This window comes from Lynx rufus, unplaced genomic scaffold (genome assembly GCF_022079265.1).
Source record: "Lynx rufus isolate CCGP_SWC_20201006 ecotype Redwood Valley unplaced genomic scaffold, mLynRuf1.p SCAF_8, whole genome shotgun sequence".
NCBI lineage: Eukaryota > Metazoa > Chordata > Mammalia > Carnivora > Felidae > Lynx > Lynx rufus.
This window is the reverse complement of record NW_025814896.1, coordinates 45,645,074-45,658,648: the sequence shown is the minus strand read 5'-3', so window position 1 is coordinate 45,658,648 and position 13,575 is coordinate 45,645,074. Positions and strand designations below refer to the sequence as shown.

General features: G+C 38.6%; 1 protein-coding gene across 2 annotated transcripts in view; it reads left to right on the top strand.

The window, feature by feature from the left end:
- The window catches only part of RALGAPA2 (Ral GTPase activating protein catalytic subunit alpha 2), a 329,438-nt gene that overhangs the window by 89,855 nt on the left and 226,008 nt on the right, over positions 1-13,575 (top strand). For both annotated transcript variants that reach the window (XM_047068562.1, XM_047068561.1), the window contains exon 10: positions 691-918. In XM_047068562.1, the coding sequence (XP_046924518.1) occupies positions 691-918 (228 nt within the window). The remainder of the gene's footprint in view (positions 1-690; positions 919-13,575) is intronic.

Genomic DNA, 13,575 nt, shown 5'->3' with positions numbered 1-13,575 from the left:
TATTTTATTTGGAGGAAACCTTTAGTTCTATGGGGAGATGAGAGCAGAATTCAAGATTAAACTTTGTGAGTCATTGCATGGATTATTTTATTTCCTTGTGCTCATAAAGTTTTCTAAATATTTAAAGTTTTGTAAATATTTCAGTTAAGTTCAGTCTGAGATTCTGAATATAAAACTCAGATCAAAATTCTTCTTATGAAATACCCTCTAAAGATCTTGACACTCTTCCATCAGATATCATTTAATCTTTTGAATCAAATGATGCTTTCCAACATTGTGGCTGCAAAAATTCCACTGAACTTCAAGATCTCTGTGACCGTAGAGTAAGTGCTGAATTTAGAGGCCAGAGGTGATCATAGTGTAAATTCACTGACACAATTTGTTATGTGATTTTACAAATGTAAATTAAAGTTTGTAGGTTGCTGGACTTTCACAGCCTCACCTCCTTGCAATAATTTAGTAGTTTTCCTGTTAACATAACTGAGTTGGAGAGGGGTTAGTTGGTGAATTGGAAAATTGGTGAGTACAGGTCCTGGAACCCCTTGTGCTCCGAGCAATGCTGTTGTCCAGCTTGCTGTTAAGCTGATGGTTACCAGAGTTCTTTAAGATGAAACAAGCCTTCAGGTTCACTGGGTGTTCTTGAGGGTTGAAGACAAAGCTCTCTCAGAAGTGGTAATGACTTTTTTCCAGACTGTTGGTGGTGGTGCAGGGCAAGAGAGAGCACCGGAGCTGGATGGCAGTGGGCCCACAGAGCAGGACAGAAACCATTCCAACAGCAGCACCTTGTCTGACCGAAGACTCAGCAACTCCAGCCTTTGTAGCATTGAAGAAGAGCACCGCACAGTGTATGAAATGGTGCAGCGGATTCTCTTGTCAACACGAGGTTATGTCAACTTTGTGAACGAAGTCTTTCGCCAGGTTAGTGTGTGTGTGTGTGTGTGTGTGTGTGTGTGTGTGTGTGTGTGTGGTGTAAGTTCATGAAATTGAAGAGTTTTGTTCTTGTTCTTTTGCTCATAGTACTGCAAGAAATACTATGGATGTGTTGGGCTACATTACAAGACTGAATAATTATCCCTCTAATCCCACTATGAATTTGTCATGTGGAGTGTTGTGATATTTTTCTTTTAGGATTTTTTAAAATTTTGTTCTTGTAAAATTCCTACACATGGAGAGGAAATTCTGTATATGAACAAATCATCCCACAAATACCCTTGTGCTCCCATAAACCCAGTGGTAGGTGGGAAGAAAGCCCTTGCTGAATACTCAGCAACAAATGAACATCACAAAGAAGAGCCTCAGGCTGGTGGTGTTCCCAGGGTCTGAGGGAGCTCTCTGGACGTTTCTGCAAACACGTGTACTTTCCCTACACATACGCATGGCATGCATATGATAGAAATATGATAGAAATATTTATGACACCAAATAATGCATATGATAGAAATATTTATGACTTCAGAGAAATGAGCTGAGTGGGGAGAGGAATAAAAGGAAAGCAAGGGCTGAGGCCAAGACGCTGACATAGCATACCTATGGTGGACACTGTGGTGGGTGGAATAGGAGAAATGTAAACAAGAAAGTAGGTGCAGGTGAGGAAGAAGACAGCATAGATTAGAGGCCAGGCAACGATTAGCAGCCCTGAGCAACAACTGGGGCTAGCTCTGCCCCCCCAGGGGACATTGGGTGCTGTCTGGAGACATTTTGGGTTGTCACAACTGGGGAGGGGGCGGTGCTACAGGCATCTACTGGGTAGTAGCAAGCGATGTTGTTAAACACCCTACCAGCACAGGACAGGGCCCCTGCTACCCCATGACAGAGAACATCTGGCCCCAAATGTCAGTAGTGCTGCTTTAGAGAAACTCTGACAGAGGAAGCAGAACCTGCAGTGCAGTGGAGCAAACAGCAGCTCTGTGGTGTGGGGTGGAGCCACTGGCCACCTGCACCTTGGTACCAGTGCCCTGGGAAACAGAACCTGACTCTTCTGTGGGCATATGCACGTGATGGAGGGGTAGTGGTTTAGTCCGTGCACCCACACAGAGGGTGAGGCCCTCGAACGGCAGAGACCCATTATTAGTGGGGAGGAGGGATTGTGTACACGCACACGAATGATGCATGTGTGTCATGAAGAGCTTTTTGTGGAGGGACGAGACTTCTAGGTAGTGATTGACCCCTTTCACTTCTGAGACTTTCATTAAAGAAAATTCAACCAAGAATGAAAGTCCCAGCATAGTCCACAGCAATCTAGAGGTTTTAAAATATTTTGAATTTTAATGAATAAAAATTTTTGACTTAAAATATTAGTTTAAACTGTAGTGAAAATTCCCCTTGTAAAATACTTTTCTGATTCTGTGGCTCAGCACTGTTTTGGTTCCTCTCACTTCCTGTGTCTTCATTTCTTGGCCCCTTTTTTTTGTTTGACCCCAAATTCCAGGAGTCGACCAAGGTTCTGGGCTTAAGCCTCTTCTTTTGTCACTGCACACTTTGCCTCCTTAGGGCCTTCATCGGTGACATGCAACTCCCACTCAAGCCTTTTGTCCAGACCTTGCTTCTTATTTCCACATTTGCCTTTTAAAATGCCCACTTGTGATCTCATCTGACATTCTAAGAGGTGTTTTAATGATAATGAGGACAAAGCTTAGCTTATTTTCTTCCCTAACCTCAGCTTCTCCCCACTTGAATGCTTCTTTAGCAGACTCATGTTCATGTGTGCAGTTTTAGCCCTCCTGGGCTCCTCGTCTCCTGCTCCTTCTGTGAACCGTCACTGGGTAAGTCATGCAGGGGGCTTTCTCACTCCTGTTCCCTCCTTTTCCTTTGACCAGTGTGCTCCTTGGAGCCCACACCTGCTGTGTCATCTGACTGTACATGTCCTGCTGCCAAAACATTCTTCTATCATAATAGTCCATGATTTGAAAATCTACCCTATTCCCTCCATTAATGTTGCCTTGTTGTGTTCCTGTTGTACTTGCAGAAGGTGCTTGGTAACACTTCAATTTGAGTTGAAATCATCAAGGGCATAGAGGGCATATAATTGAGAATAGAGATCAAATACTTTATATAGTACAGGACCAGATGATAATATTTCAGGCTTTATTGATTACGTGGGCTCTGTTGTAGCTGCTCAGCTCTGCCTTCATAGTGAGAAAGCAGCCATGGACAGCAAGTAACAAATAAACATGATTGTGTTCCCAAAGAACTTTATTTATGAAAATCATGTGGTGGTCTGAATTTGGATGACAGGCCATATTTTGCAGACCCCAATTTGTAACAGTGTCTTGAACCCTTGGAAGCTAGTGCTTACTACAAAAGCTAGATATTATTGACAAAGCTTTTAAATTTTACACAAGAGATACATGCTAAATTGATGTGATTTTACCTTTATTATGTAAATTGTTTTTTATACCCAGAGTCTGTCTGCCTCCATTATTGGTATTTCACCCCTGGCAAGAGCATGCTCTAAATTCTGAATTCCATTTAAGTCCTAAGTCCAATCTAAATTCCGTTCTGAAGTAGCTTGGGTCTGGTAGGCAACTGCAGACTACTTATGATTGAACTTCTGAGACATCTTTGTGCTGTGAAGCCAAAAAAATATTTTTTTACATTTTATAATTATTCTTCATCAAATCTAATTTGAAAGCATATATGTGAAATTTAAAATATGAATGTTGCACATTTTAAAATATGAAGTAGAGACACTTGAAGGGACGTGAGTTTTAACATTGCATTCTATTGCCCTCTTGTGGTCAATGATGAATTTTTCTTTTGTGGATGGCAAAATGTGACTTCTTTCATACTTGTGATTTCTTTTTCAGTTTTAAAGTATTCAAAGATTAATATTTAAGCCTAAAGGCCATTAAAGTTTAAAATGTACATTCAGGAAGTGCATGTTCTCAGTGGGGAGGTAAGGTGTGTGTGTACACTGGAGAACAGTACGTGGTGGTGGCAGAAGATCAGATGTCCATGTATGTGGCCTGGAAATAAATGCAGATGAGGAGCCATGGGGGCAGAGTGGCTCGCGGCAGGGGCTAACTGTGCAAGTCTCCTTGGACTGGATGGTTCAGTGAGTTGCAGACAGTAGAAATAGATGGTAACAGTAGAGACGAGATTCAGCCTCAGTGTACTGCTACTCCCAGCAGGCAGCTAGCAGTGAATGGTAGAAGCTTCAGGTAGGGCAATTGCGTTCTCAGGGTCACTCCACTGGAAATTTGTCTTATTACTGGTGTTTTTCAGACTACCTTTTGTGACCATTTGTAGGTCATGAAATCAGCTCATCAAAAACTGGTATTTTTTTTTAAATAATGTAATAGAATAGACCAGAACATTTCAGAGTGTACTGCATGTTGTTAGGATTAGTATTTCTCTGTGAAACTTCTACAAAAAAAATTTATTTATGTATATACTATACACAAATAGTATATCCTTCTATAAAATGGCTTACTTAGGTCATGGGTCTAAAAAGTTCAAAGCACTACTCACTATTAATTTAAGAAGAGCATCATTCCAGGTATTTCTATATGTTTATATTTGGCTACTGGCCTGGCTAGGTAGATAAACAGATAAGAGATTGGCAGAGAGGAGGTGGGTAAGGCAGGATACAAACAGACAGAGAGCAGCCTGGCACACAGAAGAGCTTACAGATGAGCTGATAGATACAATCAAACTGACAGGCAGGCATAGAAGAGCAGACAGATGGGTGTAGACAGGCCAGCTAGAGATGGAGGTGAGCAGGGAGGTGTAGAGGGACAGGTTCATACGTACAGACAGATAGGCAGACAGAGAATTTGGCAGGCAGGTGTAGGTGGACAGGAAGGCAGCCAACCATGGACAGAGACAGATAAAGGTAAAACCAGACAGAGGCTGACTGAGGTGAAAGCAGATGCAAGAGAGCGTATGTAGAAATGCTGGGGTGGGGGTGAGGGACTGACAGAGAACTTCATGACCATGGCATCTTTATTTCTTAATGATTCTTAATGCATTTTTAATGAAGAGCTCTGAATTTTATTTGAATTTAACAGAAGAAAAGAAAGTGAAACAAAGAATTGCTGAAATTCAAATAAACATTCTTTTATGAAAAATATTAATTACTAAAAGGTTTGTCTGTAATGAAAACATTATAATCACTTTAAGGTGTTGGAATCACTTTTTTAGCCCCATGGTGTAATTTTAGATTTACACCATGGTAGATTTCTTAAGAAATATGAAGAACTTATCAGCCTTGTAGTTTCTTCAGCCTCCTCTCCCCATCTACTTATTTTATTATATTATAAATTTATAGCATAAATGTACCATTATTTGTAGTCGGTGTGGGAATCCTAATGTGCAGAGTTGTTTAGTCTTAATTCTGAATTTAGATAGACTCTTTCCTCCTTGTGTCCTCAGTCTTAAAATACTTGCTTTGATTGACTTCTTAGATCGTCTTCTTTTGTCACTGATTGGGTGTTTTCAAGGTATTTTGAGGCTCTATTCTCTGAGTCCCTTTATGATGAGGAATGTTTTCCTTTTGTCTTTCCTCATGAACAGCAGTTTAGCTAGGTATAATAATTTCAGGTAGCTCTTTCTTCCAGTTAGGAACGTGCAAGTAAAAACTTTTCTAGAACTTCCAGTATGAATACCTTCAACATGCTTAAAGTAATAAAAGACAAGCTTGAAAATATTTCTGGGGAATAAGAAATTGTAACAGATGACTAAGCAGATATGAATAAGAAGATAGAATTCTAAAAATGAAAAAAAATGTAATAATTGAAATAGCAAAGGAGAACCTCAAATTGGGGTAAACTTAATAGTTGACTAGGTACAGTTTAGGACAGAATAAATGGGATGACAGATCTGAAGAAATAATCCTGAATGTTCCTCAGAGAGATAAAGATGAAAAATATGAGAGGTTGAAACATGGAGAATACAGCAAGAACTTAGGAAGCATGTATTCCACTCTCCTCTGTCATTATTTTTTTTGTCTAGTGTTCTGCAAGTTACTGAGAATATCCTATTCTGACTGTGGATTGGTCTATTTTCTTCTTCAAAGTCGGTCAGTATTAGCTATGTATATATATTTGAGGCAAAATTATTAGTCTCAGTACAAATGTTGTATATTCCTTTGAATTGAATCTTTCATCTGTAAGAATTTTTTCTCTTGATTTCTAATAATGCTTTCTTTTTCCTCAGAGTCAATCTTGCCTATTCTTTTTTTTTTTTTATTTTTTTATGTTTATCTGTTTTGAGAGAAAGAGAGCACAAGCAGGGGAGGGGCAGAGAGAAAGGGAGACATAGAACCTGAAGCAGGCTCCAGGCTCCGAGCCATCAGCATAGAGCCTGATGTGGGGCTCAAACCCACGAGCTGAGAGATCATGACCTGAGCTGAAGTCAGACACTTAACCAACTGAGCCACCCCAGTGCCCCAATCTTGCCTATTCTTTTTTTTAAAAAAATTTTTAATGTTTATTTATTTTTGAGAGATAGAGATACAGAGTGTGAGCAGGGTAGGGGCAGAGAGAGAGACATACACAGAATCTGAAGCAGGCTCCAGGCTCTGAGCTCTCAGCACAGAGCCTGACGCGAGATTCGAACTCACGAGCGGTAAGATCATGACCTGAGCTGAAGTCGGACGCTCAACCAACTGAGCCACCCAGGCGCCCTGCCTATTCTGAATAAAGCTCTGCCAGTTTGCTTTTGGTTAGTGTAGCATGGTATATCTTTCTGACTTTGTACTTTCAACTACCCCAAATCCATATGTTTTGGATGTCCTCTTATAAATGGTGTATAGTCATTTTAATAGCTTTTAAAATCAAACTGTATCATTTCTGTCTTTAAGATTTTTTGTTAATGTTTATTTTTGAGAGAGAGAGTGAGTGAGAGGGGAAGGGCAGACAGAGAGGGAAACACAGAATCTGAGGCAGGCGTCACGCTCTGAGCTGTCAGCATAGAGCCCAACATGGGTCTCGAATTCATGGACTGTGAGATCATGATCTGAGTTGAAGTCAGATGCTTAACCAACTGAGCCACCCAGGTGGCCCACATTTCCGTCTTTTAATTGGAGCATTATTCCCTTTATATTTGACATAACAACTGTTGTAATTGTGTTTAAGTTTACTGTTTTACTTTCTGCTTTCTAGTTGTTTTGAAGTCTCTCAGGCTGGTTGTTTTAGCATCCCATTTTTCTACTCTTGTTGGTATTTTTATACTCATTTGTAATATTTTAATTGTTCACATCCCTAATTTAAGGTAGTTTCAACTTTTACCCCATAAGTATGTACTCTAGTTCCATTTACTCCTTTCCAGTTCATATGCCCCTGCTATGTACAGATCTGCTTCAACTCATGATGCGATTATGTCCTGATAAGTCCATCATAAGCTGAAAATATCTTAAGTCACAAATGCATTTAATACTCCTAACCTACCAAACATCATAGCTTAGTCTTGCCTACCTTAAACATGCTCAGAATACTTACCTTAGCCTACAGTTGGGCAAAGCCATCTAACACAGAGCCTAGCTTACAACAAAATGTTAAATATTTTGTACTTTATTGGATACCATACTGGGAGTGGAAAACAAAGGTTATATAGAGGGTTTAAGTGTATCAGTTGTTTACCCTATTATTATTTTGCCCAGTTTTATTCTTTTTGTTCACATATACTAATATGTACATTGCATTCATTTAGATTCATCCAAATAATTACCCTTTTACATTTTATCTCTTTACTAATTTCTGGCCCAAGATTATTTTCTTTCTGCCTAAAGAATAACTTTTAAGGAGTGCCTGGGTAGCTCAGTTGGTTAAGCGTCCAACTTCAGCTTAGGTCATGATCTCATGTCTCATGAGTTCAAGCCCCACATCAGGCTCTATGCTGACAGGTCAGAGCCTGAAGCCTGCCTCAGATTCTGTGTCTCCCTCTCTGTCTGTCCCTCCCCTGCTCTCTCTCTTTCTCAAAAATAAATAAACATTAAAAAAAATTTAAAGAATAATAACTTTTAAGTTAGATCTCCTGGTAAAAGTTTTTCTCATTTTCTTATCTGAAAATTTGTTTTGCTTTCATTTTAGAAGTACATGTTTTCTGGGTACTGAATTCTACGTTGGCAGCTATTTCCTCTCTGCACGTTGGATATTTGTTCCATTGTTTCTTTGAAAAGCCATGCTAGGTCATGTGGTTGCTCCTTTAAAGGAGATGTTCATTTTTTCCTCTGGCAGCTTTTAAGATTTTCTGATTGTTCTTGATTTTCAGCTGTTTTACTGTAATATGCTCTGTGTTACCCTGCTTTTGTTTTTGGGTTTTTTTTTTTTTTTTGACTCTTGAATCTGTGGATATCTCTTACCAATTTCAGTAAAATTCTCAGCCATTCTTTCCTCAATATTATTTCTGCCCCCTTTTGCCAGTCTTTCCTTCTGCATCAGCAGCCATGCATAGGATAACTTTTTCATTGTGTTCTCTCTCTTCCCTTGCCTTCTGAGTTAGCCATCTTTTGTCTCGCTGTGTTTCATTTTGGTTTCCTTCTGATTTTTTATCCAGTTTTCAGCCATGTCCATTCTGTTGTCAACCCATATAGACTGAGTTTTAAATTTTGGTTATTTTGTTTTTCAATTACATTTACACTTCTTTTTGAAACTTTCTTTATCCTGATCTCCTATGTGTTTATTATTTTCTTTATATTAAATATAATTTATTGTCAAATTGGTTTCCATACAACACCCAGTGCTCATCCCAACAGGTGAAGTATTGTTTGTTTTTTTATTGTGGTTTTGTTAATATAGGCTTCTTTTCTCATATTTTGGATTTTTTAATTAATAAGCTACATATCATATTAACCATACTGCACAAATAATTTGGGTTTTACTATGATTTTACTTTCTTTTTTTAAATGTTTTTATTTGAGAAAGAGAGAGAGAGAGAGCATGAGTGGGGGACAGGGGCAGAAAGAGGGAGAGAGAGAATCTTAAGCAGGCTCTGTGCTTAACACAGAGCCCAATGTGGGGCTTGATCCCATGACCCTGGGATCATAACCTGAACTGAAATCAAGAGTCACAGTCAACTGACTGAGCCACTCAGGCACCCCTGATTTTATTTTTCACCAAAGAAAATTTCTGTTTGCTTCTTGGGAAGAGAGTAACATAGTATACCTTGATTTTGGATTTGGGTTATGTAGTTGTCTACATTTGTCAAAACTCATCACGTGGTCCACTTAAGATTCGTGCTTTTTGTTATTTATAAATTTTACTTAAAGTACCATAAACAAAATTTTTTCTTTTCAAGTTTTTACTTAAATTCAGTTAGTTAACATATATGGTAAAATTGGTTTCAGGCATAGAATTTAGTGATTCATCACTTACGTGTAACACCCAGTGCTAATCACAAGTTCCCTCCTTAATACCCATAACCCATTTAGCCCACCTCAACCTTCAGTTTGTTCTCTCTAGTTAAGAGTCTCTTATGGTGTGCTTCCCTCTCTTTCTCTTTTTTCCTTCCTCTATGTTCATCTGTTTTGTTTCTTAAATTCCACATATAAGTGAAATCATATAGTATTTGTCTTTCTTGGACTGATTCATTTTGCTTAGTCTAATACCCTCTAGCTCCATCCACATCGATACTAATGGCAAGATTTCATTCTTTTTGATGGCTGAATAATATTCCAGTATGTGTGTGTAGGTACATACGTATGTGTGTATGTATATATACACACACACATATGTACCATATCTTCTTTATGTATATATACCACATTCATTAGTTGATGTACTTTTGGGCTCTTTCCATAGTTTGGCTATTGTTGATAATGCTGCTATAAACATCAGGGTGCATGTGCCCCTTCAAATCTGTATTTTTGTATATTTTAGGTAAACACCTAGTAGTGCAGTTTCTGGGTCATAAGGTAGTTCTATTTTTAACTTTTTGAGGAACCCCCATTCTGTTTTCCAGAATGGCTGCACCAGTTTGCATTCCCACCAACAGTGTAACATCTGTCGTTTTCCTGTGTTGTTAATTATAGCCATTCTGACAGGTGTGAGTTGGTATCTCATCATGGTTTTGATTGGTATTTCCCTGATGATGAGTGATGTTGAACATCTTTTCATGTGTCTGATAGCCATCTTTATGTCTTCTTTGGAAAAATGTCCAGTTTTCCCAACACCATTTGTTGAAGAGACTGTCTTTTTTCCATTGGATATTCATTTCCTGCTTTGTTGAAGATTAGTTGGCCATATGGTTGTGGGTCCATTTCTGAGTTTTCTATTCTGTTCCATCGATCTTTGTGTCTGTTTTTGTGCCAGTACCAAACTGTCTTGATGACTACAGCTTTTTAATATAGGTTAAAGTCTGGAAGTGTGGTACCTCCAGCTTCGCTTTTCTTTTTCAAGGTTGTTTTGACTATTTGGGATCTTTTGTGGCTCCATACAAATTTTAGGATTTTTTTTTTTTAGCTCTAAAAAATGCCAGTGGTGTTTTATAGGGATTGCATTAAATGTGTAGATTGCGTTGGATAGTTCTATTTGAACGGTATTTGTTCTTCAAGTCATGAGCACGGAATACTTTTCCATTTCTTCGTGTCCTCTTCAATTTCCTTCGTAAGTGTTCTATAGTTTTCAGAGTACAGATCTTTTACCTCTTTGGTTAGGTTTACTCCTAGATATCTTGTTGTTTTTGGTGCAATTGTAAATGGGATTGATTCCTTGATTTCTCTTTTTGCTGCTTCATTATTGGCATATAGAAATGCAACAGATTTCTGTACACTGATTTAATATCCTGTGACTTTGCAGAATTCATGTATAAGTTCTAGCAATTTTTTGGTGGAGTCTTTCGGATTTTCTACATAGAGTATCATGTCATGTGTTAATAGTGAAAGTTTGACTTCTTCCTTGCCAATTTGGATGCCTTTTATTTCTTTGTGTTGTCTGATTGCTGAGCCTAGGACTTCCAGTACTATGTTAAATAATAATGGTGACAGTAGACATTGTTTATTTCTACTTTAATCTTTATTATTTCCCTTCTTCCACTGGCTTTAGGTTTTATTTTCTGTTCTTTTTTCTAGCTTATTTAGATGTAAGGTTAGGTTGTATATTTGAGACTTTTCTTGCTTCTTGAGGTAGGCCTGTATTACAATAGACTTCCCTCTTAGGACTGCCTTTGCTGCATCCCAAAGGTTTTGGACTGTTGGGTTTTCATTTTCATTAGCTACCATGTGTTTTTTAAAATTTCTTCTTTAATGTCCTGGTTAACCTGTTCATTCTTTAGTAGGATGTTCTTTAACCTCCATGTGTTTGTATTCTTTTCACATTTTTTCTTGTGGTTGACTTCAAGTTTCATAGTGTTGTGATCTGAAAATAAGCATGGTGTGATCTCAATCTTTTTGTACTTGTTGAGGGCTGGTATGTGACCCAGTATGTGATCTATTCTGGAGAATGTTCCATATGAACTTAAAAAAAATCTGTATTCTGCTGCTTTAGCATGAAATGTTCTGTATATATCTGTTAAGTCCATCTGGTCCAGTGTGTCATTCAAAGCTATTATTTCCTTGTTGGTTTTCTGCTTAGATGACCTGTCCATTGCTCTAAGTAGGATGTTAAAGTCCCCTACTTTTATTATATTATTATCAATGAGTTTATTTATGTTTGTTATTAATTGATATGTATTTGGGCACTTCCAAGTTGGGGGCTGAGATTTACAATTGTTAGATATTCTCGTTGAGTAGACGCCATAATTATGATATAGTGCCCTTCTTCAACTCTTGTTACAGCCTTTGGTTTAAAATCTAGTTTTTCTGGAGGCACCTGGTTGGCTCAGTTGGTTAAGTGTCCAACTTTGGCTCAGGTCATGATCTCATGGTTTGTGAGTTCCAGCCCCACGTCCGGCTCTGTGCTGACAGCTCAGAGTCTGGAGCCTGCTTCGGATTCTGTGTCTCATTCTGTCTCTGTCCACCCCCCCCCCCCGCCCCTGCCTTGTGCTCTGTCTCTCTTTGTCTTTGAAAAATAAATATATATAAAATCTAGTTTTTCTGATATGAGTATGGCTCTGCTGGCTTTCTTTTGATGCCCTTTAGCATAATAGATGGTTTTCCATTCCCTCACTTTCAATCTGCAGGTGTCTTTAGGTCTAAAATGAGTCTCTTATAGGCAGCATATAGATCTTGTTTTTTGTCCATTCTGATATCCTATATCTTTTAATTGGAGCATTTATTCCATTTACCTGTAAAGTGATTATTGACAGATATGAATTTGGTGCCATTGTTTTATGTGTAAAGTTGGTGTGTATGGTGATGTTCTCTGTTCCTTTCAAGACTTGGTTGCTTTTGGCCTTTCTTTCTCACTCAAAGAGTACCCTTTATATTTCTTGTAAGGCTGGTTTAGTGGTCACAAACTCCTTTATTGTTTGTTTGGCTGGGAAACTCTTTATCTCTCCTTCTATTCTGAATGACAGCTTTGCTGGCTAAAGTATTCTTGGCTGTATATCTTTCCTGTTCAACATATTCAATATATCATGCCACTCCCTTCTGGCCTGCCAAGTTTCTGTGGAGAGATCTGCTTTGAACCTGGTTTTTCTTCCCTTGTAGGTTAAAGACTTTTTTCCCTTGCTGATTTTCAGGATTCTTTCCTCGTCTGTGTATTTTGTAAATTTTACTGCGATACGTCTTGGTGTTGGCCAGCTTTTGTTGATTTTGGTGGGAGTTCTTTGTGCCTCGTGGATTTCAGTATCTGTTTCCTTCCCCAGATTAGGGAAGTTTTCAGCTATAATTTGCTCAAATAAACCTTCTGCCCCCTTTTCCCTCTCTCCTTCTTCTGGGACTCCTACGATATGAATGTTGATATGTTTTATGGAGTTGCTGAGTTCCCTAAATCTACGTTTGTGGATCCACTACTTTTCTTTTCCTCTTATTTTCAGCTTTATTATTTTTCATAATTTTATCTTCTCAATCACTGATTTGTTCCTCTGCTTTGTCCATCTTGTCATTTCATCCAGTTGGTTTTGCATCTCACTTACACCATTTTTACTTCAGCCTGACTACCTTTTAGTTGTTTTATCTCTGCAATAAGGGATTCTCTAGTGTCTGCTGTGCTTTTCTCAAGCCCACCTAGTATCCTTATAATTGTTTTAAAATCTGATTCAGACATATTACTTATATCTGCTTTGATTAAATCCCTGGCCATGACCTCTTGTTCTTTCCTTTGGGGTGATTGCCTCTGTTCATGTCATTTTGTCTAAGTCACTGTTCTTTTATGTATTAGGAAAGCCTGTTATATTCCTGCTACTGAGAGTAATGGCTATAATTAAGAAGGGGTTCTATACTTTCCAGGGCCTGGCATTTCAGGAAGTGTTTCACAGTGTGTACTCTATTGTGTTTTGTCTGCTCTTTCCCTCAGGTCAGTCCTTTGCAGAATTTTCTCCTTACCTGAAGTGTGAAGTTATTGGACCCTATTTAGTTTATGATGTTTTAAGTAGGTGTGCTTTGGTCTGCTTGTTTAAATAAGCCTGATCCTGGAGCACTCTATGGTCAGTAGACTTCATGCATGCAAGGGGTTTTGCTGTTCTTCTGGGGGAGGCGCCTGCTGCACTGGTTGTCAGGCTAACTTGCCCTAGTAAAGATGCACCTGCAGGGCACAG